The sequence below is a fragment of the Populus euphratica genome, unplaced genomic scaffold (assembly GCF_000495115.2).
Source record: "Populus euphratica unplaced genomic scaffold, PopEup_1.0 scaffold160.1, whole genome shotgun sequence".
In the NCBI taxonomy this organism is placed as follows: Eukaryota; Viridiplantae; Streptophyta; class Magnoliopsida; order Malpighiales; family Salicaceae; genus Populus; species Populus euphratica.
In genome coordinates, this window is record NW_011500045.1 from 107427 (window position 1) to 132644 (window position 25218).

A 25218-nucleotide genomic window follows, 5' to 3' on the forward strand; every position below is an offset into this window, starting at 1 on the left:
AAGTCTGATAGGAGTGTGACATAATGAAAACCTGCCCCAAGATACCAACATTATTGGATTGAGTAGAATGACATCATGAAGCCAGTTAATATTCAATAAGTCAAATTCAGTTCGTTTAAGAACTGAAGAATACAAGAATCACTCTCACATGTTAAACCTAAAAAAATTCAAAAGTAATTATCATCAAAGCTACAAAAATTATGACTTATATGAGTTTAAGTAGTTCTTGACAAATTAACCTTAATGGACCTCTTATGTGGACTTATATGAGGTCCACTCAAAAACTAACTTAAAACCCTAAATTGAAAGCCCATAACCCGATCCAAACAAGTCTTGGATCTTAACTCAAAGTAAAGTTTTAATTAAGCCTAAATATTAAAAAAAGAAAATAATAAAAATAACTAATATGTTATTAAATACCATTAACCCTTCTTTCTTTGCGTAGCTAAAATGAATAAGGAATCCTTATAAAAAAAGGATTCTGAAACATTAATGAATCATTGCAACGCTTAGAAATTATATTGCAGCTTATTAAAGATTCTTGTAGAATTAAAAAATTTCCAAACCCAACTGTCACATCCTTATAGGAAAAGAATCTCAACCAAATAGGAAGTTCATAAGTTAAATGGAAGTAAATAATAAAATTTGTATAGCTTTTTTTTATCAATATTCTAGTGTTTTCCCCAACTCCGATTGACCTGAAATTTTAACTTATAGTAGAACAATATGTCTAGAGACTCCACATAAAATTTTAACCCAATCAAATAATCAGATTAAAAATTATAACTATAATTATAAATCTAGACTATTACATTTTTATATATCTAAATTAAAATTTAACCTTACTTCGATGATATCATGAGATTAAACCGTATCACGTTGCCTATCGACGTGAACAAACATTTAACTTGTATGTCAAGGCTAGTCGCCAAGGTCATTGACTGCTTTAATTTTCATATGCTTTGGTCAGAAAAGAATTCAATATTGTAATGAAAAGTAGAGTGACTGCTCCTTTTGATAAGAAAATTGCCTGTGCTAGCTCTTGGTTCGATCTGAAACTTTCTTCCAATAATGAGAAGCGTGGCGAAAAATATATCTCATAGAGGTCAACTGTTAGCTAAACATTGGATTCAGCATGACAACGAAAGATAGAGACAAAAAATGTAGAAATAAACATGCAGACTTTGTCATACATCTTAAAAGAAAGTTCAGAACGATTACTTAAGAACTTAAATACATAAAAGGTACAAAACTTCCCTCAATAATCTAAACAACTTGGGGTCAACTATGTGGATCCGTTCTCTTGTTTTGATCTTATCTTGTTTAAGGTGATAAATATATGGCCATTACTATAGATGAAACAAATCCTGTTACTCCGGCATTTATGATAGAATTTTAATTCAGGGTGGATTCCTTCTCTATAGTCTATACATTTTTCTACTCACTACGATGTTCAGCAACATTCCTAATTTCAGAGTTAGAGTTTTATTTAAAATCATGGTTAATAAGTATATATAGAAGCTTTTGACAACTCTTTAAAACCAAAAATGTCACGTTTAATTCTGATTTTATATAAGGTAATCAAAGCTGTGGAGGGAATTCCATTAATTAGTTTTGCTTTCTAAAATTAGGTATCAAAAGGAGCTATAGAAAAGTGTTTCTATTTTTCTTTTTAATCTTAGACATATTATTCTATCGAAATTTAACACTCTTCTTTACCTATTTTTTCAACTTAACTCTTCTAGATTTTTAATCTCTATTCTATTTTTTTGTTTTGCTAATAATCTAAAGATTAGGTTCGTTTTTTTTTCAGGGAGACATGAAGTACAATTCATTGGATTTTATCTAAGAGTGTACTTAAAAAAGATAATTTTGTTGAAATCATGTGAGATTGTTTGTTGTTAGTTTTTTTGTATTAGGTGAGAAATAATAAAGCTTAAGGACAAATAATTAATCACTAATAAAAAAAAATTAGGTTGGATATATTTTAAGAACTTTAACAAGTAATCTAAACTAGTTTTATTTAAATATAATTTCTATACATGTTTTGTTTGCATGCTAAGATTGTATTCGTACAAGTTGTTTGGAACCAGTTTTGTTTTGTAATTCAATTCATTTTGTTTTCTACATTGCCTTCATTTTATTTATTTAAAGGTCTAAAAAAGAAGAGGGCTAGATTAATATTTTGGTAAAATTAGTTTTAATATTAAATTTCTTTTCTTTGAAATTATAAATCAGAACACTCGAGAGTATTCTAAAAGAATTTCTTTTATTAAAATTTCTAAATTAATTCAATTAAGATCATTCCAAACACGCTATTATGTTTTATGCAAGTTGCATGATTTGTTTACTTTGCAAACTTACCATGTTTTTATACTTTTTCTTAATTGTAAACTAAACAACTATGTTTCCTCGTTTATTATAATAATTATTTGTAATTTTTGGACAACATTCATTTCTTTAAACAGTCTTTTAGTCTGACATGTATTCTATTTGTAAACTAGCTCTCGATCCCTCTTTTGCACGGATCTGAACAGCCTTCCCGATTTCCGGAAGATAGAAAAATATCTGCATTAGCTTTGGGGAAAAACCGTCAAGAATCCTGCTCCTGGGCGGCATATCCAGGCTTTGCGTCCTATTCTTCGGAGTCCGCCCCAGAATGACAGGCCTTTCTCAGGCAGCCACTGAAGGATGTTTCTGATACTCCAAATTTTTGTGCTCAAGCTAGCTTCAACGGAAAAAGGAACTTCGAACACTACTTAATAACTTATCAAGTTAATTTGTAATGGCCTTACCAGCTTTGTGGAACCCTGCTCGGTTTTCAGTAATTGGGAACATTGGACTGCTGGCTATAGATCTAGCATCGACACACTAGCATCAATCCTTCTGAAAATACCATTGATTTTATTAGAGGTTCAAATGGTATTTTAAAATGACCACATAACTAGGTTTAAATTATTTTGTAGTTCAGGTTTGTTTTTGTGGATATAATATTCATTACCAGTTTTTTGTGTGTTTTTTTAAGGCTAGTTTGCCATTATCTTCATGGAACTAGCATCAATCAACAAAATTCCTCAATTATTAATAACTAGGTTTTAATTATTTGTAGTTCAGGTTTGTTTTTGTGTATATAATATTCATTAACAGTTTTTTGTGTGTTTTCTTAAGGCTAGTTTGCCATTATCTTCATGGCACTAGCATCAATCAATAAAATTCCTCAATTATTATATATAAAAAAGGAATAAATATATAATAAAGGTATCTGTTAAGCGTCTCCCTCGTCTAATCTGCATGTGATACCATACAAGTTGAGAGGGAATGGAAGCGGCAATGAAATAAATTAAATTGAACATGATTTTGCATGAATATAATAAGCAAGAAGAACGTGGTAAAGATAGTAGAGCTATATAGGCAAGACAAACATAACACATCCAAGGCCTGCCTGTGTTTGGTCGGGTGTTTTTTATTCATATTGTTTCTAAAGTACATTAATTATTGCTAGATGAAAAGCATGCACATACTGTAGGCCTTTAGTTGTTGGGTTATTTATTTATTTATTTTAAGAGATTCTTGGTATTTTGAGAAGCCGAAGGATGGATAAAGTAGCTGTACCGTTTTAGAAAAGACAGTAGTCTAAATAAAATTTAATTTGCTTTGTTGTGCTTCTGTATTGATTGGGAAGCATGCATGCTGTCAATATACCATGGAAGGGTGTTAAAGAAACCAGCTAATATTTGTATTATATATGAAGTTAAAATAAGATCATATATGAATTTTCCAGGAATAAAAAAAAATCTGAAAAATAGATATCATGGGTTATGAATCAGTTAACCCAACCTAATCCGCACCATATATTATTTTTATCTATATATTTTAATTTATAAATTGAATATTTATTTTTATTTTGTTTAGAAGTGTTTTGGCTTCACAATTCTTGATATATAGTGGGCTTTCTATTGGGCTTCTTTAACATAATAATGTCTTGGTCACATTAAACCCATAACCATGACAAAAAGAATATATAAAAATGAACTTATATAAATTTTACAATGAATAATGTTAAATAGATTATACAGACCTATAAGTTTTCACAATTGAAAGATTTTTATAGTAAATTCATATGAATAGTACACAATAATAAGGTAGGAAGAATTTAATACGCAAATATTGAAAAGCACATGTAGAAATAATCAGTAAGACATACTAGTAGGAAGCCATTCAAATTTGAATTAAAATATAATTAGATCAACCATGTAAAGTATATATACTCGATATATCACATCAAAGGTGTTGAAGGTAGAGGGGGAAGGGGAGGGCGAGGGGCAGAAAATAATGTTAAACCATAAGGTTTGGGAAGGAGAGGAAAAGATACATCCATAGTTTCACTTAATTGAGCCTAATACATCCCATTTTATTTTAGAAATTTTGTACTCATCTTTTCCATTTTAATAGACATGTGTTTTGAAACCTTCTTATGCATAATCTTATCTGTGATAAATAATTTAGGCTAGAAAATGGTGTATCTAAAATTGAAACTATATGTCATCATTTGAGGATTATAGTGATCTTGAATTATCATTTAATAAAGAGGTTTTAGTGATTAGGATACCACTTAATATTCGGATCAAGGATGATGATATGGAACAATAAAGTGAGAACATCTTTTATACTAGATGCAACAAAAGTAACAAGGTATGAAATACAGTTATTGATTATGAGAGTTGTGCTAATGTTGTGCTTCACTTATTTGAAAATCAAATTTGAACACTATTAAGCATGAAAGACCTTATAGACTACAATGATTGAATGATTCTGAAGTAAGATTTACTAAACAAGTTTTGATTTATTTTTTGGTTAGAAAGTATAAGTATGAAGTTTTGTGTGATGTGATTCATATATATGTTACTTGACTAATACTTAAAAGTGTATTTTATTAAGATTTTATATTATCAATTTGCATTTGAAGTATCAATAACTCCTTGGAATCAGTTAACCCAACCTAATCCGTACCATATATTATTTTTATTTTTATATTTAATAATTTATAAATGAAATATTTATTTTTATTTTGTTTAGAAATGTTTTGGCTTCACAATTCTTGATACATAGTGGGTTTCTATTGGTTTCTTTAACATAATAATGTCTTGGTAACATTAACCCCATAACCATGACAAAAAAAAAATATAAAAATGAACTTATATAAATTTTACAATGAATAATACTAAATAGATTACACAAATCTATGAATTTTCACAATTGAAATATTTTTGTTGTAAATTCATATGAATAGTACACAATAATTAATAAGATAGGAAGAATTTAATACGCAAATATTAAAAAGAACATGTAGAAATAATAAGTTAGATATACTAGTAGGAAGCTATTAATTCAAATTTGAATTGAAATACAATTAGATCAACCGTGTAAAGTATGTATACCTATATAGCACATCAAAGGTGCTAAAGGTAAAGAAAGAGGGGGAGGGGGAGAAAAAAAATTTAAACCATAAGGTATGGGAAGGGGAGGAAAATGTATATTCATAGTTTCATTTAATTGAGCCTAATACATCCCATTTTATTTTGAGGAATTGTGTACTCATCTTTTTCATCTTCATAGACATGTGTTTTGAAACTTTTTTTTTCTGCATAATCTCATATGTGATAAATAGTTTAGGCGAAAAAATGGTGTGTCTAAAATTAAAACTATATGTTATCATTTGAGGATTATAGTGATCTTGAATTACCATTTAATAAAGAGATTTTAGTGATTAGGATACCACTTAATGTTCGGATCTAGGATGATGACGTTGAACAATAAAGTGAGAATATCTTCTATACTAGATGCAACAAAAATAACAAGGTATGAAATATGATTATTGATTGTGAGAGTTGTGCTAATGTTGTGCTTCACTTGTTTGAAAATCAGATCTGAACACTATTAAGCATGAAAGACCTTATAGACTACAATGATTAAATGATTGTGAAGTAAGATTTACTAAACAAGTTTTGATTTATTTTTTGATTAGAAAGTATAAGGATGAAGTTTTGTGTAATGTGATTCATATATATGCTACTCATCTATTATTGAGGTGTCCTTGGCAATTTGATAAGAATTCCAAGAATAATGAGTTGAAAAATAAAAATTTTCTTGAAAATGATGGAAATACTTTCACACGTGTACCATTATTACCTAAACATGTTTATAAAGATCAATTGAAATGGGAAAAAAAAATGGTAAAGCTGAAAGTTTAGAATAACCATGTAAGAATGTGAGGAAAAGTGAAAAAATATAAGAGTACTAAGAGAAAATATTTGGCCACGTGGAGAAAAATAAAGTTTCAGTTGAGAGAGGAGAGAAGAAAAAAAGGATGAGAAAAGAAAAGAATATAGAAAAAAAATATTAGTTTTTATGCCAAAAAGAATTGAGATTAGGATTGCTTATTTTTCTAACATATCTATTATTTTACTTATGTATATGGCATATTTTAATACCAATGAACTTGATCCTTGTATTCCTAGTGCTTTTATTTATTTATTGCGGGATTATAAAGGTATTTTCCTTGTGAGATTCTTAGTGTGGAATTGAATATCAAATTGTTTGTGTTTCTTGTACTTGGATGAGCAGTACCTAACTGACTAGTCTATAGAAACAATCCTAACGAGATAAAAGGAACTTTAAAGAAAAATGATGGATTTAATGTCAAGAGGGTATATATATATAAAAAAAAAAAAAGCATTAGTCCATATATAGTTTCAGTACTGTTGGTGTTAAAAAATGATAAGACTTAAAAAAATATAACTTTTGCATAGAAAAAATTATCTTTCTTGGTTATTGTTATAATTCAATGTTGATCCATTTGCTTTTAATTTAATTTTAAGGAGGTTAAAATTTAAAATTAAAAGGTTATGGACTAATTTCAATTAAAGGTGTAATTTGTCAACTTGTGGAAAAACAAACCACCTTCCCCACACCAACTTCACTAACACAAACCTATATCTTTATTTCCCTAGTACCGCAAACCATGTCTCCCCTCCATTCACTAATCATCGATCCAGCGGTCACGACCTTGTTAACAAAAACCCATAACCTCTTTTCACTAGACTTTTTTCTCTAAACCAGCCCCCCACAGATCACCTCTTATTCTCTCTCACTCTCGGATTTGATTTGTCTTCTCTACCCAACCGATAAAGGGCCACAACAATTCCAACATCAGCCTCTCTATAACCCTAATTTGATCCCTATCATGACAGATCTGAACCAAGACCCAATCGTAAATTGCAAAGCCATGTTAAACCTCACAATTCAGCCACTCTATTAGAATAATAACTAGTAATGGACCCGAAAGGAAGAAAAATAGAAACAGATCTAAAAAAAATTAAAATCAACTATTGGTATGATTTCTTTGTTTTGTAGGCGGGGGGGTAATACTTACCGCCGACAGAAAAGGAAAGAGAGGAAGGAGTCAATCTAAATCCCTATTTCCTGGCTTTTTTCTCATGGCAGCACATGAACCCATGCGTCGCCACTGGGCGTGTTGTATGGGTACACAAGCCACCATTGTTCCTGCAACTTAGGGACCTCCTAACATTGTTCTAGAATTCTCAATAGACGGACTTGTGTTTTTATTTTATTTTTTTATGAATTTTAAATGTGTTGTTTGAATTAAGTTGAATTTTGATGATTTTTCAATTGATAATTTTAATGGTTAAATAATCCTAGTATCTACTGATGTCGAAGTCAGAAATATCAACCATGATATTTACTAATAGTAGTGATATTCACTGACATTAGAGTTTGAAATATTATACATTTTGGGTTACGCAATATTTACTAGTGCCAGAATTGGAAATAATCATATATAAATATTCATTGACGTCAGAGTCAGGAATATTATATAAGGATTATAAAAAACATGGAACAAAAACAAACCTATAGCAATTTAAAACAAAATCAGCAATACAATCTATCTCATGTAGGATGCTTAAAGTGTGATAATATCTTTTCTTTTATATAACCATTGTCATGCCAAATAATTTATGTTGATCAGTTAGGGTTTCTAATTACTATAATACTAGATGGCGACTCCATAAACAAGATTTTTTTTCCAAGAACAAGATGTCAGGTATATGTTCTTTTTTCTTTTTCCTAGAATATTTTTAATTGGTTATCGTGATGTCCGGGTATGAAAATTATATTGTTAATTCAAAAGGTATTGAAATGGATGAGGAAAATATAAAGGCTATCTAAGAATGGCTTACAACTAAGTAAATCATAAAGGTAAGAATTTTTCATGATTTGACTAGTTTTTATCAATGATTATTAAAGATTTAATCACTCTAACCGAACCTTTAACTGAAATTGTTAAAATATCAATGGGATCTAAATGGGGTAAAGAACGAGAGCACATATTTAACTTGTTAAATGAAAAATTGTTTTGAGCTCTATTTTTATCATTAAATTACTTACAAAAACTTTTGAGATTGAATATGATACCTCAAGATAGATATTAAAGCTATTTTAATGGAGAAAAAATAGCTCGTAACTTATATTAGCAAAAAGCTCAATAATATAGCCATACATTATTCTATATATGATAAAAAGCTTTATGTTTTAGTAAATACATTCAAGACTTGACAACATTACTTATGGCCTTAGAAATTTATGATCCATTTCGATCATAAGTCATTGAAACATTTGAAGGGTCAAAGGAAGCTGAACTGACAATATGTCAAATGGGTTTAGTTCATAAAAACATTTCTATAAGTGATAAAATATAAGCAAAGTAAGTAAAATTTAGTGGTTGATACACTATCATCAAGGTATGTACTTTTTAGACATGTGAAAGATTTATATGATAATAATATTGATTTAGTCTGGATTTATAAAGCATGTGAGAATTTGGCATTTGATAGATTTTACAAGTTTGATGGTTGTTTGTTTAAAGAAAAAGATTGTGTACCTAATTTTTTTATACGTGAGTTTTATATTCATGAAGCTTATAAAGGCAAATTAATGAGATATTTTTTGGTTGCTAAGACTTTAGATACTTTGCATGAACACTTTCATTAGACTAAGAAGAAAAGAGATGTGAAATTGTTTTTTGATAGATGCATAATATGTAAACAAGCTAAGTCTAAAGTCCTACATCATGGTTTGTATACTTTTCTACCAATACCTAAGTAATGTTGGGTTGATATATCTATGAATTTTGATTTAGGTTTTATTAGGTCAAAAAATGATAGGGATTCTATTTTTATGGTTATAAATAGATTTTTTAAGATAATACATTTTATATTTTGTTATTTAAGGAGATAGTTAGGCTTCATTGGGATAGTAGAAGCATTGTTTCGAATTGTAAAGTTAAATTTCTTAGCTATTTTTAAAAGGTTTTATGGAGTAAGTTACAAATAAATTTATTATGTTCTACTACATGTCACTCACACACAAATAGTCAAACTGAAGTTGTAAATAGGAATTTAACTACATTAGTAAGAATTATCATTCAAAAGAATTTGAAGAATTGAGAAGATTGCCTATAATTTGTTGAATTTGCATATAATAAGAGTGTGAATTCTACTACTGATTATTCTCCTATTGAAATTATTTATGGCTTTAATCCTTTAGCTTATTTGGGTTTGATTCCTTTACTTATTGATATAAGGGTTAATCTTAATGACAATGAAGAAGTATAAATAGTGCAAGAGAGTGTATGATAGAAAATACAAGGGGAAAAAAAAAAAGCAATGTGCTTTTAAAGCTGATAAGGGTTGAAAATTAGTTGAAAAAAGGTTATATTTAAATTAAGTTATTGGGACTAGGTACATATACATAAAGTGAGGTTCTATGAATGTAAGAGATCTAAGTTGGTGAGAGGAGGAGATAGTTTATTCCCTATCCTTACAAGAATTAATGACAATGTCTATAAAGTAGATCTATCAAATAAGTACGATGTTAGTACTAATTTTGATGTTTTTTTTATCTCTTTTTGTTTTATGTAGGTGATGATTCAAGATTAAATTCTTTTGAGGGGAGAGGAGATGATGTGATTCAAATTACACCAAATGATCTATTAGAGATTCTAGTTGGGCCACTTACAAGATCAAGGGCAAAAAAGATCAAAGATATATTTAATGAGTTTATTTAGAGTATTTGGGCCAAGATGAATTTCAAGGAGGCTATAATTTCAACAAGTGATGATCAAAGCTTAGTTAACTTAATTTATGTACAAGAAGGGTCTAATTATTTACTTCCTAAGCTTAATTAATTTTGGCATAATAGATTAGATACAAGGAGAGCTTTCAACGATTATAGAGTTACATGTTTCCATGAGTTTTATGAATATCAAACTATAGGAGTATTTTTTTTATTATATGTGAAAATATAAAAGGCTAAGGAAGAATTAGTTTTTTATTTGTTTTGGATCCCAAGATCTTTTCTAAACAAAGATTTCATTCAACAATTGTCTTTTTATGTTGATAGTATGCAATGAATTAGTATTATTTTTTAAAATTATTATTTTTCATGTCTTAAGCTTTATTTTAGATATTTTAGAATTTATTTTAATTTGGGTTGATGTTTGCCTATAGGTTAACTAGGGTTTAGTTTCGCTAAAATATAAAAACTCATGCAAAATTGTTTTTTTTTTAAGTTGGATAATATATCGTATGGTATATTTTATGTATTGTGAAAAATTTCTTTTATTTTAGTTTTTCATTGAACTATTTTAACTTATCAAAAAATTTATTAAGTTTTATAGTATTTTTCATAATAGTTCACATCACTTCATAGATGTTAGGTAGGGAGTTTCGTGTTTATTATCTTAATTTTTTTGTATAAGTTATTATTATATCAAGTTTAATAATAAATCTAAATTTAATTTTCTTCAAAATAATCAATTTAATTATGAATTTCTTTGACAAGTATCGCATCGAAACCTCAAATCTAAACAAGCAAGGTTAATTTTGGGAATCTGTTCTCTTGTTTTGATCTTATCTTATACAATATTATAAATAAAGAGCATACAAAGTATTCATATTTTAACCACTAGCAACCATTAATTTATGAGGTTAACATTTCAAAAAGACTAAAACTGTAAGCCGTCTAATTTATTAAAAAAAAAAACCTTGGGATAAATATATTCAGCACTCACTAAGCATAAAAGGTGCAATTTGGCATAATAGGACGAGACAATTGAAAGAATCTGTATAGTTTGTTTTTTTTTTAAAAAAAAATTGTCTTGATTAGGAATAAAATTTAATTATAAAAAATTAATTGTTTTTTATAAAGTTAGTAGAATCTCATGAATTAAATTAGAGATTTAATAGATTAATATAAATTGATTTAAATAAATTTGAGTTAATCTATATATTTTCATTTTAATATTTTAAAAAAGATATTATTTTAATTTGTGTATGTTAAAAAACTTGTTATTAACATCTCAATATTTTTTATCTCCAACAAAAATTTGATCTTAGTAGCGTAAGAAATTATCTAATCTAATATATACTTTCTTCACCCACTGAGATGTTTAGCAACCAAGTATTTAGGGCTTGATTGATATTATAATAATAACAGTGTTTTAAAATATTTTTGTTTAAAAATATATTAAAATAAATTATTTTTATTTTTTTAAATTATTTTTTATATTAATATATCAAAACAATATAAAAATATTAAAAATATATTAAAAAAATAAATTTTTAAAAACACTATGTACTACATTACTAAACATACTCATAACATGACATCTATTTATTTGGAAACTTCATCTACCTTTTTTTACACAAATCCAGATTTCCAGAGGATAGAAAAATAATATCTGCTTTAACTTTGGCGAAAGAGCCTTCAAGAATCCTCATCTCCGGTGGCGTATCCTGGCTTTGCATCCTATTCTTTGGAGTCCACCCAAGATCACGGGTCTTGCCTAGGCAGCCACGAAAGGATGTTTCTGTTGCTCCATGTTTTTGCTCAAGATTCATCGGCAGAAGGAACTTTGAACAGAACTTCCCAGCTTATCAAATTAATTTCTTATGGCCTTATTTTCTCCAGATTTGTGAAACCTCTTGTTCAGTTCCCGACGACCGGGAACGTTTGACGAAGCTAACATTCAGTAGGCCATCAGAAACATTGCAGCATCAACACTAACAGTCAGTATGCTGCAGGTGATGGATCTAATGATATCCCATTGATCCTCTTCAAGTTCTAGGCTATAACAGTTGTTCAGCACAGAATGAAACAGGATGTTTTATCATACAGCAAATTGGCTGCCTTAAATTCTCTAAATGAAGAATGATAAGACTCTAATTTGGTCAGTCATGCTAGCTTGGGCTATTCTCTCCTGGGGCAGAATAAGCACACTACTGTTTTTTCCTATAAATATTCTTTTTATGGAAAAAAAACTAATAAACCTATAAATAACAATTTGTCTATTATTAACAATTTGTCTATTATTAAGTAGAATAACATATATTATTTCATGAATGTTTTAGAAATTTACTCAATCAAGTAGCTATTTGATTTTTCTAAGTCTAAAATTGTAATATATTATATTAATTATATTTTAGTTTTCAATGTTTAAAACTTATTTACAATCAAGTTACATATAATTAATCATCCCAATTTAATTTTTAACCAATGAATTTTAATATGTGTAACCAATAAGATTATTAATAAATTGATTCAAATATAAATCACAATTCTAAATAAAATAAATAAAATAATTTAATTTATTATTAATTTAATAAATAAATAAATAAATATTTAAAGATCAAATACAACATCTAGTAGTTGGATATAATCCCTTAAATATTAAAAAAGTTATATGTTGTTTGACTTAATCTTTTAATAATTAATTTTTTAATATAATTATTATTCTTTCATCAATAATATTTTGATTTAAACGCTATGATATGAAGTGTATTTTCTCCATCAATGTTTATCCTTAACCCTCGTAATCTTTAATTTTTTAATATGATTTGAAAGTCATTTCATCATTTTATATTGCACAAAGATTTTACTATCAATATTATTTAGAACATGTGTAATTTTTTTTTATAATTCATGTAAGATGATGAATCATCTATTGATCACTCAATCACCTTTATATAGTTTATGTTATACATAATATTTGCTTATTTGTTACCTATATTATGACAATGTATTATTAGGGTCAAAGCATAACATTTCATAAATAAAATTGCATAGTGATCTCCAGTCAAAAAGTGAATCTTTCTATAGATATAAATGATTTCTCTATATGAAATCTTCATATAGTGATCATGTTTCTACTAAGATAATGTCTTAATGAGAGGATTTGTAAGATTTTCTTCATAAATGGGTACACAATTTATCTTATATTTTTTCTTTATAATTTCTTTAATTAAATGAATTTTTTTAAGTATATATTTGGATCGTTGATGAGACTTTGATTTCTTTACTTGTGCAAATAACTCATTTTGTTGTCTTAAATATAGATATGTATTGAACTTTAGTTATGGAATTTTTTAATTTTTTGTTTGGAACTTTTTCAACTCATAGCACTATCACTTAAAATAAAAAGCATATCTTAACTAAGTATCATCAATGTTAGATTTAAAGATAGAATATGAATAACCATGATCTAATTATTTATCTTCTTCGTAGACTAGGACCAGAAAGATATTCATATTTTTTTTTAAGCACTTAACTGCTTTTCAACTATTTTTTAATAACCTTTACTTATATTAGATTGGTATATACTTAAAGCATAAGATACATTTTATCTTGTACATAATATATATATATATATATATTATGGATCGTATATCTAAAGTATAGAGTATCCTTTCTAATATGTATCTTTTCAATTTATATCTTAATATATATCCCTTGAAAGACGTATTCCTTGTAAAATAAATAATTATCCTTTCTTGGATCCTTCTACACTAAAATATTTTAGCATCTTGTTTATGTACGTGGATTATAATAATCCAAGTAACCTTCAAGATCTATCTCTATAGATTTTTATTATCATTATATAAGTTGTTTTCTCTCATATCCTTCATGGTAAAATTCTTAAAAAATGAGATCTTTACTAGTTGGAGTAATAAAATATTATTTTTTATCACTAATATATCATATGCATATAATATTAGAAAAAACAAGTCCACTCCTGCTAACCTTTGTATAAACACAAAACTCATTTGTATTTTTATATAAAATCAAAGTGTTTAATTATCTCATTAAAATAAATTTTCCAAGTTCTTAAAGTTTTTTAAATCAATAAATGAGTTTTTGTAACTTGGATACTTTGTTAGTAAATTTCTTATATTAAAAACCTTTAAGTTGTATCTTTTTATACATATATTTATAAAGATTGCTATTTAAAAATATGGTTTTTACATCCATTTTTCAAATCTCATAATCATGATTTGAAGTTACAATAAACAAGATCCTTATGGATTTTAACATAACTACTAGTATAAAGATTACATTAAAGTCCATCGCTTGTTTTTATTTGTAACATTTGACAACTAATTTAACTTTGTATTTGTGTATATTGTTATCTATGTCAGTTTTTCTCTTAAGAATCCATTTACATCTAATGAGTTTTATCCCTTCATGTAAATTAACCAAGGTCAACATCCAACTAATATTTATGGAATCCATCTCAGATATTATGATCTCAAGTTATTTCTCAAAATTAATATTAGATATTGCTTTCATGTGGTTGGTAGGCTTATCATATAAGAGAAACTTGTCATTTTTAATTTTTATGAGAATTTTATATCTTATTGGTATATAATATGTCATATCAAAGCTACGAAGTTCTTGTATTTCTAGTTGAATATCTATAGTTGTAACCTTGGACTCAAATTCCATTTTAATGTTAGTTTGCGGTTCCTAAACATCTTCAAGTGTTTTTTTTCCTCTCACTACTCTTTTTGAGAACAAATTCTTTCTCTGGAAAGGCGTATTTTGAATATTTTGAAACAAACAACTTTTTATTAATACAATGGCGAAAACAATAATCAATAATTTCTTTTAAATATCCCATAAATTTCAAAGTATTTTTGAAAAAAATAATTTTAATTTTAATTTTTTTCTTTACTTCAAATAAATTTTTTAGTGTTTTTAGATCTTTTTTAATGTATTGATATTAAAAATTAATTTTTAAAAATAAAAAATATTTCAATATGTTTTCAAAATAAAAACACTTTGAAAAACAATTACTACCATAATATCAAACAAACTATAAGACTGGATTAAAAAAAAATATTAATATTGATATATAAAAACATTTTATATCAAAACAAAATTTTTTTTCTAAACCAAATTATTTTTCTAGAATAGCATGTCCTGAGACAAACAACTTTTTATCAATACAATGCTAGAAACAAATAATCAATAGTTTCTTCTAAATATCCTATAAATTTAAAAAGTAATTTAAAAAATTAAAATTTTTATTTATTTCTTCTTTGTTTCAAATAAAGTTTTTTGATATTCTTATATTATTTTAATATATTAATGTTAAAAATAATATTTTTATTTAAATATCTTTATAAATAAAAAATATTTTAAAAAACAATCACCACCATAATATTAAATAAATCATAAAATTAAATAAAAAATAATTAGTATAGATATAAAAATATCTTATATCAAGAAAAAAGTATTGGTATACGAAAATTGATATAAAAATATCTTATATCAAGAAAAAAAGAAAATTCATGCTACACTGACGTTAAAAAATGAAAGCTTCCAACTTTTCATTCACACTTTCATAGAAAAATGTGATTGTATGCATTCAATGTCCAGATATTAGGAGTTCGATAGACAGAAACATCAGCATCAGCAGGAAAAGAAAGAAAAAGGTATGGAATGGAGGTTACAACTAGATCGCACTGGAACCTACAAAACGTTGCATAAAAAGGGTACTATTGTAAGGTTTTAATATTTAGGGATTGAAAGTGAGAATTCTGTAAACTACAAGGTTGTGTTGGTATGTTGGCCAAGACAGATCGCATTAACAACATACTCCATCGCCGATCTCTAAGCATTGAAGGGTAATTATCCAGAGACAAATCCAACGCTCACGGTGAACCTCTAAAAAGCTACAACGCCTAAAACAGAAACATCAAAGCAGACAGAGAGAGAGAGAGAGAGATGAACCCCTATAACGGCGACAGAGAGAGAGAGATGAACCCCTATAACGGCAACAACAGGAGTGATGAGGAGGAAAAGGGTTTGCTATGGAAGCTTCCAGAGGTTAGGTTTAAGGAGCTTGGGAGGGTGGGTCCTGCTTTCGGCTTTGGTGCTGGCTGTGGTGTTGGTTTTGGTGTCGGCCTCGTTGGAGGTAATCCATCACTTCTTCTTCTTCTTGTTCTTCCTGGGTTTACCAGTTTGTTAATTTTATTTTAAATATTTATGTGCTCTCAAATCTCTTCATAGAAAAAGGAAAAATCCCACTTTTTAATTACCCGAAATGGGTTCTAGAGAAAGACTGAAACTTCGATACTCTCAATTGCCCCCTTTTTTTTTGTTGGGCTATTTGACTGCATTTAATATTTCACCTTCTTCTTTTTTTGAGTCTTAGTTGGGCTATTTGACTGCATTTAATATTTCTATTTGGTGGCTGTAGCTTGTGTTGCTTTTTATCTTATATGTGATGATGATGATCTTCATCATCATATTGTGTTTTACTGAGGTTTTAAATGGCCAATTCTTCAGGTGTTGGGTTTGGTCCTGGTATTCCTGGTTTACAGTTTGGCATTGGATTGGGTGCTGGATGTGGGATTGGTTACGGATTTGGCTATGGTGTGGGGAGGGGTGTAGCTCATGATGAGAAACGGAGATACTCTAATGTTGGCAAGCATTTTCGCGGTCCTGTAAATCTTCCAACTCAGTAAGTATATAATTATGTTTCTCTCTGTTTAGCGTTTTCAACTGCACTGAACTTGCTTAGATGGATCGTGTTTTATCTTGATGTGTTAAACAGAACATTCACTAACCTGCTGCAGCGGTATAAGTAGAAAGCACTTTGAGAATTTGCCATTTTCTTTTGCATTAGTTTTTCTGGGAGCCTTTTCTACTCTAGCAGGGGAGCCTTGTTCAGACAACCAATTAAGTTTGCATTTACTGAAATTAATCATCAAGAATGGGAGATCAGTGGCTGCATAGAAATTAAATTAAATTTGGTTTGGTTTGGATTGCCTGAAAATAGTAAGATGATAATGCATTCTAAATGACTCTTTCTGGGGCCGGCCATGCTGGTGATGCAGTTTGTGAATGGGATTTGCTAGTTGGTGATGTATATGAGAGGATAGGATGAAAATGAAATTTCATTATACAAAGTTTAGAACAAAATATTGTTCAGCTCTTTGGGTTGACACGTATCGACCTTGTTTGTGATAGTAACAATAATTTGTGAAAATGTGGTTCTTTTTATTTTTTGGACGACCTTAAGGATTTTGTTTGATGCTGTGATTCAGTGTCTTTTGTTCTCACTTTTCAATGGTTAGAATTATTCGTTTTACAAAATGCATGAATTTTATAAATTGCTTCTCGATATATTTTCTTTCAAATTCATTTATTTGTTTGATGCAAATAATTTTAAACACTAGATATAATGAAAACATATGACGAGACACGCATTGGTTTTGGAATTCATAATTTTTTGATATTTTCGATTAGACCATTGTCACCTCTCCCCGTTACTCCACAAAGGCATGTGAAGTACACACATGCTTCTATATACATGTATGTGTTTTTGGTGTTTCTCTATTATAATTTGCCTGGTCGCTTCTCATTCTTCTCACTCAGCTTCTGGGTCATGCCAGACTTTTTTACTGTTTGTTAGAGATTTGTTTGCATTAACTAACAAGGCTGGATTTGGTTTTGCTGCTTGTTAACATGTTTATTAATAAGCAAAGGATTTGAAAGAGTATTAATAAGCAAAAGTTGTGCCAATAACTGGTGTCTTATATGCATATATTGTGCTTTGCAAATAACAGTATTGGGATTTTTTTAGTTTAATTTTTTTCTTCAATTAATTTTTCTTCATGTTGTTATCAGTGATGAGGTTGGTTCTCTTATTGATGAGCTGGTCATCAACACCAAGAAGCTAGTCAAAGCAACTTCAAGAGAAATTGAGAAGTGGAGAAGATGAGTGATGCCTGTTAGGGCTCTTGTTTCATGGTGTAAAATAGCATTAGTTTGGATCCAAGTGCTCTAACAAGAGTGTTCACAAATGCTTGTATAGATGAAATTATGCCATATTTGTTTTAAATGCATAGATTTTAGATTCAATAGTTGTTTGGTTCAGTTGTACCAATAACTGTGCTTGGCAAGAAATTTTTCTTGCGTCATTGTGCATTGAGCCAAAAGGATGCAATGATTTTTCTTTGGAAATTATAATCAATGGTAGCTTTTCCTAGATTGTTTTAGCATTACTATTGAAGTAGCAGTAGTTATATCTAGGTTGCCTTGAGAGTGTTTGATGCCAGGAATTTTGCTGATAAGAGCTAGGAGTTTGCTGAGCTCTTTTCTCTGATAATCATGTCTGTTCTGATCTGGAAGGATGCAAATTTTGCATGCTAGTTCCCTTTTTAATTGTTGATTTCTATAATGACTTCAAGCCATTGGATTCTTCAATTCTTTTTTGTCAAGGAAAGCAGGTGTTTATATACTTGATTCAGTTGCCAAAAATAAAATGTTCGAAAAATCAAGAAGATCAAAGTTACACTTAGCTATAACTTTTTGTTAGTTGTTTTTTCTGATTTTCTCTTTTATGGAAGATAACTTAGTCCTATCCAATGCGCAAACTTCAGCTCTTGCAAAACTGAGTCAGTAAATAATATATTTCATTAAATCGATTTCCTGGTGTTTTTATGGTTTAGATATGTTGATTTTTACATATATATATATATATATATATATATATCTTAAATAAACTTTTAAAAAACATACCAACCAGAAAAAATATAAATTATTTATGATAATTATATAAGTCTTTAATAACTTTAAAATTTTTAAATTTAAACTGATAATCTAAAAAAATAAATTTAAAATCTGATAACTCAAACAGCAGCCCTCGTGTTACTTTTGGTGGATATTTATATTGAAAGATAACGTACATGGAAGACGTTCTTAATTAAATGCATGCAATGGGGTAGATGGATGGAACATGCTTCATGCAGCTAAGAGAATCTAAAACTCTAAAAAACATGGATTATGTTTTAATTAAAATCATATAAATGAATATTTAATTTCAATACATGCATCTGCAAACGTAAGTACGAGACTGAAAGCTATAATCTTCAAGTTGGATTAATTTAAATGCATGCCCGTTCATTTGCAAAAAACAAAATAAAAAAAATGTACTTAAACTTCCATTGAACCCACCACCAAGCTAGCAACCATCAATAGCAATTATCCGCATGGTGGCTTCCAAAAAATGACTTTCTCGTAATGTAGACTCGGTCTCACCTGTTATAAGAAAGAAGTTTAGAGATTAGAAGCATATATATAATCTTTAAAAGACTTATATGTACTTGACTTTACTTATAATATGTTTGTTTTTGCTTCCACATTTGTTTTTAATTAATGGTGGGAATGTTTATATTTGCTTCCGCATTTGTTTTTAACGTTGGAATTCTTTACTAAATACCTGTTTGGAAATATAATTAAAGTTGTTTTTTAAAGAATTTTTTATGTTGAAATATATTAAATTATTATTTTTTTTATTTTTTAAAAATATTTTTAAAATTAGTACGGTAAAACGATTCAAAATATAAAAAGAAATTTATAAAAAAAAATTAATTTATACCGCATTCCCAAACATTTATTAAAAACAAAATTTTAAATTTTTTAAAAATTTAATTTATACTGCATTCCCAAACATTTATTAAAAACAAAATACACAACAGTAAAATATAAATTTATTATTTTTACTCTTGTATTTTTTGCTGTAAAGAGTTATACCCCACAAAAAATATAAAAGTTGAAGCAAAAACAAACATACCCATACTATTTTTATTTCAAAATTACATTAACAATTTGAAAATAATTTTATATTATTTTTTTATTACATTCTCTTGAATGAAAGTTTGAATAATATTTGATGCATATAATTTCCTTAAAAAACTTTTGTGGATCAATATTATTGCAAGCCAAGCCCATTATGATCTGGGCAAGTTGATTTCGCATCATGATAAAAGAGTTGATTCAGATAAGAAAAAAAAGACAAAGATAAGGAAGGATTTTACCAAATGCTATTTATTTCTATCATAAAGAGAAGCTTGGAATTTAAGCTTATTAATTACCAGGTGAAGATAGAACAACTTCCAACCTTGATTTGCTATCTCTAGGAGAGAACGTCTCAACTTCAATATTTATTCAGCAGTTCGTTAGCACGACGACTTCGTACCATGTCTGACTTTGTTGCTAGAATCTTAATTAGTCCAAGTGGCATTGAGAGAAGCAGCCATGGTGGCGACAATTATGAGAGATTTTTGAAATTCAATTATATGTTCATTTTTATCAAGCATGCAGATTCAAGTTTCAATCCAGTTAGCTAGCCTTACGGTCAACTGTTCATTCATCCCCATGAATTGCTCAAATCTGATTGTGTATAGCTTAGTTACTTTGTTTTATAATATGGATCCAGTGGGAGTAATCACATGAAGCCGTCCTTATCTACTGTGCTGTCACAGTTCATTTCCTGCAGCTTCATCTTTATAATACGAAAATGGAGCCATCATAAGCTTATAATAATTAAGTCAACAGAAAATTAGGATGTGATTACGCGCCACCACATGATTTAAATAACAAAAACAAACCATATTATTAATTGACTTTCTTAAGGGAATAGCAGATGGAACATCTTGTAATGACAGCTTTTCCCTACAGTATGTATGTCGAGGCTAGTATAAAAGAGGTGGCGTGCTTCATTGAGTTCTCACTAAGAAATCAAGGCTCAAAACATTGACATTGTCACCTTGACATGGCTAGCTCAAAGCTTTCCCCGAGTCTAATCTTTCTTCAGATCATTTTCTTGGTCTTCAACTCGGCAAATGCGCAGTTGAGGGTAGGGTTTTACAAGGATACATGTCCAAAAGCTGAAGCTATTGTGAAAAAGGTTATGGATCAAGTGATGAAAGTAGCTCCTAGCCTTAGTGGTCCTTTGTTGAGGATGCACTTTCATGACTGCTTTGTTAGGGTATGTGAGCCTTTAATCCATCTCTGATCATTTGAAAATCCTGAAACAGTTTTAAGCTCTTTCTTTTTCTTGCTTGAATTCATGAACAATGCTTAATTATGATGACTAGCTAATTATATCTTTCTACAGGGTTGTGATGGCTCGGTGCTTCTGAACTCTAGCACTGGCCAAGCTGAAAAGGATTCACCTCCGAACTTAAGCCTTAGAGGATATCAAGTTATTGACAGGGTCAAGACTGCATTAGAAAAGGAGTGTCCGGGAGTAGTTTCCTGTGCGGACATCATGGCCATTGTGGCTAGGGATGTCACGGTTGCGGTAAGAAATTTCTTTCAAGATAATTTCTTTTGTAAGAAAAATCTTAAGGAACAGAATGGTTTTAATTGATAATAATTTATCCTATATATCAGACTATGGGACCTTTCTGGGAGGTTGAAACTGGAAGAAGGGATGGAAGGGTGTCCAATTTTTCGGAGCCCTTGACAAACCTGCCACCATTTTTCGCAAACATTTCTCAACTGATATCAATGTTTCGTTCGAAGGGTCTAAGCGTGAAGGACCTCGTAGTGCTTTCAGGTACTTGAGCATTTCACTTCAGGTTCTTTATAGAGAGTCTTGTAAGAAGAGATTGTACAGAAGTAAATTCTAATTATTCTGTAATTCTGTCACAAAGGTGGGCACACCATTGGCACTTCTCATTGCTCTTCATTCAGCTCTCGGCTTTACAACTCCACCGGAAAGGACGGCACCGATCCCACGTTGGACTCAGAATACATAGAAAAACTGAAGAATAAATGCAAGGTAGGAGATCAAACTACGCTAGTAGAGATGGATCCTGGAAGTGTGAGGACATTCGATAACAGCTATTATACACTCGTAGCTAAAAGAAGGGGACTTTTCCAGTCCGATGCAGCTCTCCTTGACAACGAGGAGACAAAAGCTTATGTTAAACTTCAATCTGCTTCGACCTATAGATCTACTTTCTTCAAAGACTTCGGTGTTTCCATGATAAATATGGGCAGGGTTGAAGTTCTAACCGGTAAAGCTGGTGAAATCAGGAAAGTTTGCAGCAAGGTTAATTAACTCGTCCAAGTTTACTGTCATTATGGAATAAATTATTATTATTATTATTATTATTTTGCATGGAAACATTTGTATGGCTTTACGTACCTTGTTAAGAATTCTTTCCTTTTTTCCTTGAAGATTTGCTTAATTGTTAATTTGAAGTGTCGAAATCCATTCCATTACTCAATCATTAATAAAATGAAGTGTTGAAATCCATTCCATTACTCAATCATTAATAAAAAGTGGTTAAATTTTCTCTAAATAGTAACTTTGTTGTTTTTCATATATATATATATATATATGTTGTTTACCTTTCTGCACGGGTTGAATCTCAATACAGGCTTGGCAATTCGATCAAGCGAAGTTCTAGTTAAATTAGCTGACTTGCTCACCTTCTTAAGTGAATTCGATGTGTAAGAACAGGAAACGAAAAATTATGATAGGAAGATGTGGATTAAGATATAATTATGGGCTACCAATTTCTATGGGTGATTACTACTGTTTTTTGATCCCTTTTGGAGCACAAAATGGACTTGCAGAACAAGTTGAGTACTGTACATCTTTACATCCATCACGCACGTTGTTAATTATCACCAGAACTAATTCTTTGTGTGCAAAGTCGTAGAATTTTATTTGGGACCATTATCCTTATATACTATAATTTAATTAATTTTATATTTTAAAAATTATAATTTATATCCTACACTTTTTTATGCATATAATAGCTCATATCCTAATATAAAATAGACTAAACTATATGGTTGACCCTAAATTGTTTACGCGAAAAATAAAATTTGTAATACAAATTAATTGTAATTTAGAAAACACAAAGGGCAAGTATAAAAATGATAACACTATAAGATAATCAAAGTAATTTTTATATTAAAAATATAGTTTTTACATATTATAGTTTTCAAAACAGATTTCAAAAAATAAAAAAAGCTCTAGATCACTTGGGTCATTACACATCATAAAAAAAATGATGACACTATAAAATTTGTAATTTATAATTATGTAATCTTATTATTTTTGTTTTTTAATATTATTTTTGTTTTTTTTAATAATATTAGAATCCGCTATATCAACTAATCAATTAATTTTAATCTATATAGATTAATTTTATAAATAGCAATCAATATACCAACTATGGTTGCATTGGCCAAGTGTGTATGATATGATATAGAGCATTCTAACGAATATAATTGTAATTATTTTTTAATGTATTTTTTACTTAAAATATATTAAAATAATATTTTTTTTATTTTAAAAAATTATTTTTAATATTAACATATCAAAATGATCTGAAAATATAAAAAAAATATTAATTTAAAGTAAAAAAAAATAAAAATTTTATATTTTAAAAACATATTTTTAAAATATAAAAAGATCAATATTATAACAAACTATACTTGGTTCCATGTCATTAGTGAAGGAAACCCTTTCTTACTTAGATGTGATAGTATTTTTTAAAAAAATATATATTAAAATAATTTTTTATATCAGTAATTTAAAATTATTATAAAATATTAATTTTATATTTTTTCAAGATAAATATATTTTAAAAATTCTGTTGAACCCAATTGAAAATATAATAACAAATAGTTACAACTGTTTTTTCATCCCTTTTGGAGCACAAAATGGACTTGCAGAACAAGTTGAGTACTGTGCATCTTTACATCCATCACGCACGTTGTTAATTATCACCAGAACTAATTCTTTGTGTGCAAAGTCGTAGAATTTTATTTGGGACCATTATCCTTATATACTATAATTTAATTAATTTTATATTTATTTTTTTATATTTTTAAAAATTATAATTTATATCCTAAACTTTGTTTTGCGAGCTCATATCCTAATGTAAAATAGACTAAACTATATGGTTGACCCTAAGTTGTTTATACGAACAATAAAATTTGTAATATAAATTAATTGTAATTTCAAAAACATAAAGGGTAAGTATAAAACTGATAACACTATAAGATAATCAGAGGAATTTTTTTTTTTTTAATATAGTTCTTACATATTATAGTTTTCAAAACAAACTTCAAAAAATAAAAAAAAACTCTAGATCACTTGGGTCATTAGATCCATCATAAAAAAAATGATAACACTATAAAATTTGTAATTTATGATTATGCAATTATATTATTTTTGTTTTTTTTAATAATATTAGAATCCGTCGTATCAACTAATCAATCAATTTTAATCTATATAGATTAATTTTATAAATAGCAATCAATATGCCAACTATGGGTACATCGACCAAGTGTGCATGATATAGAACATGTTGACGAATATAATTGTGGTTGTTTTTTTCTCGAAAATACATTAAAATAATTTTTTTTTATTTTTTAAAAATTATTTTTGATATTAAGACATCAAAATGATCTGAAAACATAAAAAATATTAATTAAAAATAAAAAAAATAAAAAATTTATTTTTTTAAAAAAATATTTTTAAAATATAAAAACAAACAAGACCAATATTATAACAAACTATTCCTAGTTATATATCATTAGTGAAGAGAACCCTTTCTTACTTAGATGTGATAGTATTTTCAAAAAATATATATATTAAAATAATTTTTTTAAAATTTTTTATATCATCACTTTAAAATTATTATAAAATATTAATTTTATATTTTTTCAAGATAAATATATTTTTAAAATTCTGTTAAACCCAATTGAAAATATAATAACAAATAGTGGCCTAGCGCTCTCACCTTCTATTGATGGTCATTGCATGATTATGAAGGCATTGTTATTGCGAAAGCTTTTGTGTAAAATAACAAAAACTTAGGGATGAGAATTTGGATAGGCCACCATTATTATCCATGAGCTTCAAGAGCATGCCACGTCAGCCCCGTGATCTTCCACGTCAACAAAACCATCCTATCAAACCTCTCTGTCAGATTACACATCTGATACACCAGCCAATCACAAACCATGATGTGTATCCCA

The 25218-nt window shown here is 28.4% G+C and overlaps 2 protein-coding genes across 4 annotated transcripts; both read left to right on the top strand.

Moving 5' to 3' along the window:
• The first annotated feature begins 15897 nt into the window (after nucleotides 1-15897).
• On the top strand, nucleotides 15898-18414 carry LOC105107412 (uncharacterized). Of its 3 annotated transcripts, none has more exons than XM_011001325.1 (4): nucleotides 15907-16124; nucleotides 16162-16333; nucleotides 16708-16882; nucleotides 18052-18414. In XM_011001325.1, the coding sequence occupies exons 2-4, from the start codon at nucleotides 16177-16179 to the stop codon at nucleotides 18143-18145; spliced, it is 426 nt and encodes a 141-aa protein (XP_010999627.1). In that variant the 5' UTR covers nucleotides 15907-16124; nucleotides 16162-16176; the 3' UTR covers nucleotides 18146-18414. The 3 variants fall into 3 exon arrangements, with proteins under 3 accessions (XP_010999626.1, XP_010999627.1, XP_010999628.1); XM_011001326.1 differs by having other exon boundaries at nucleotides 15907-16123; nucleotides 16165-16333; XM_011001324.1 differs by having other exon boundaries at nucleotides 15898-16333.
• A 2494-nt stretch (nucleotides 18415-20908) lies between these two features.
• LOC105107413 (peroxidase 27-like) lies at nucleotides 20909-22423 on the top strand. The gene is made up of 4 exons (XM_011001327.1): nucleotides 20909-21196; nucleotides 21326-21511; nucleotides 21604-21769; nucleotides 21867-22423. Exons 1-4 carry the CDS (start codon nucleotides 20981-20983, stop codon nucleotides 22274-22276), a joined length of 978 nt encoding a protein of 325 aa, XP_010999629.1. The 5' UTR covers nucleotides 20909-20980; the 3' UTR covers nucleotides 22277-22423.
• The last annotated feature ends 2795 nt before the right edge of the window (nucleotides 22424-25218 follow it).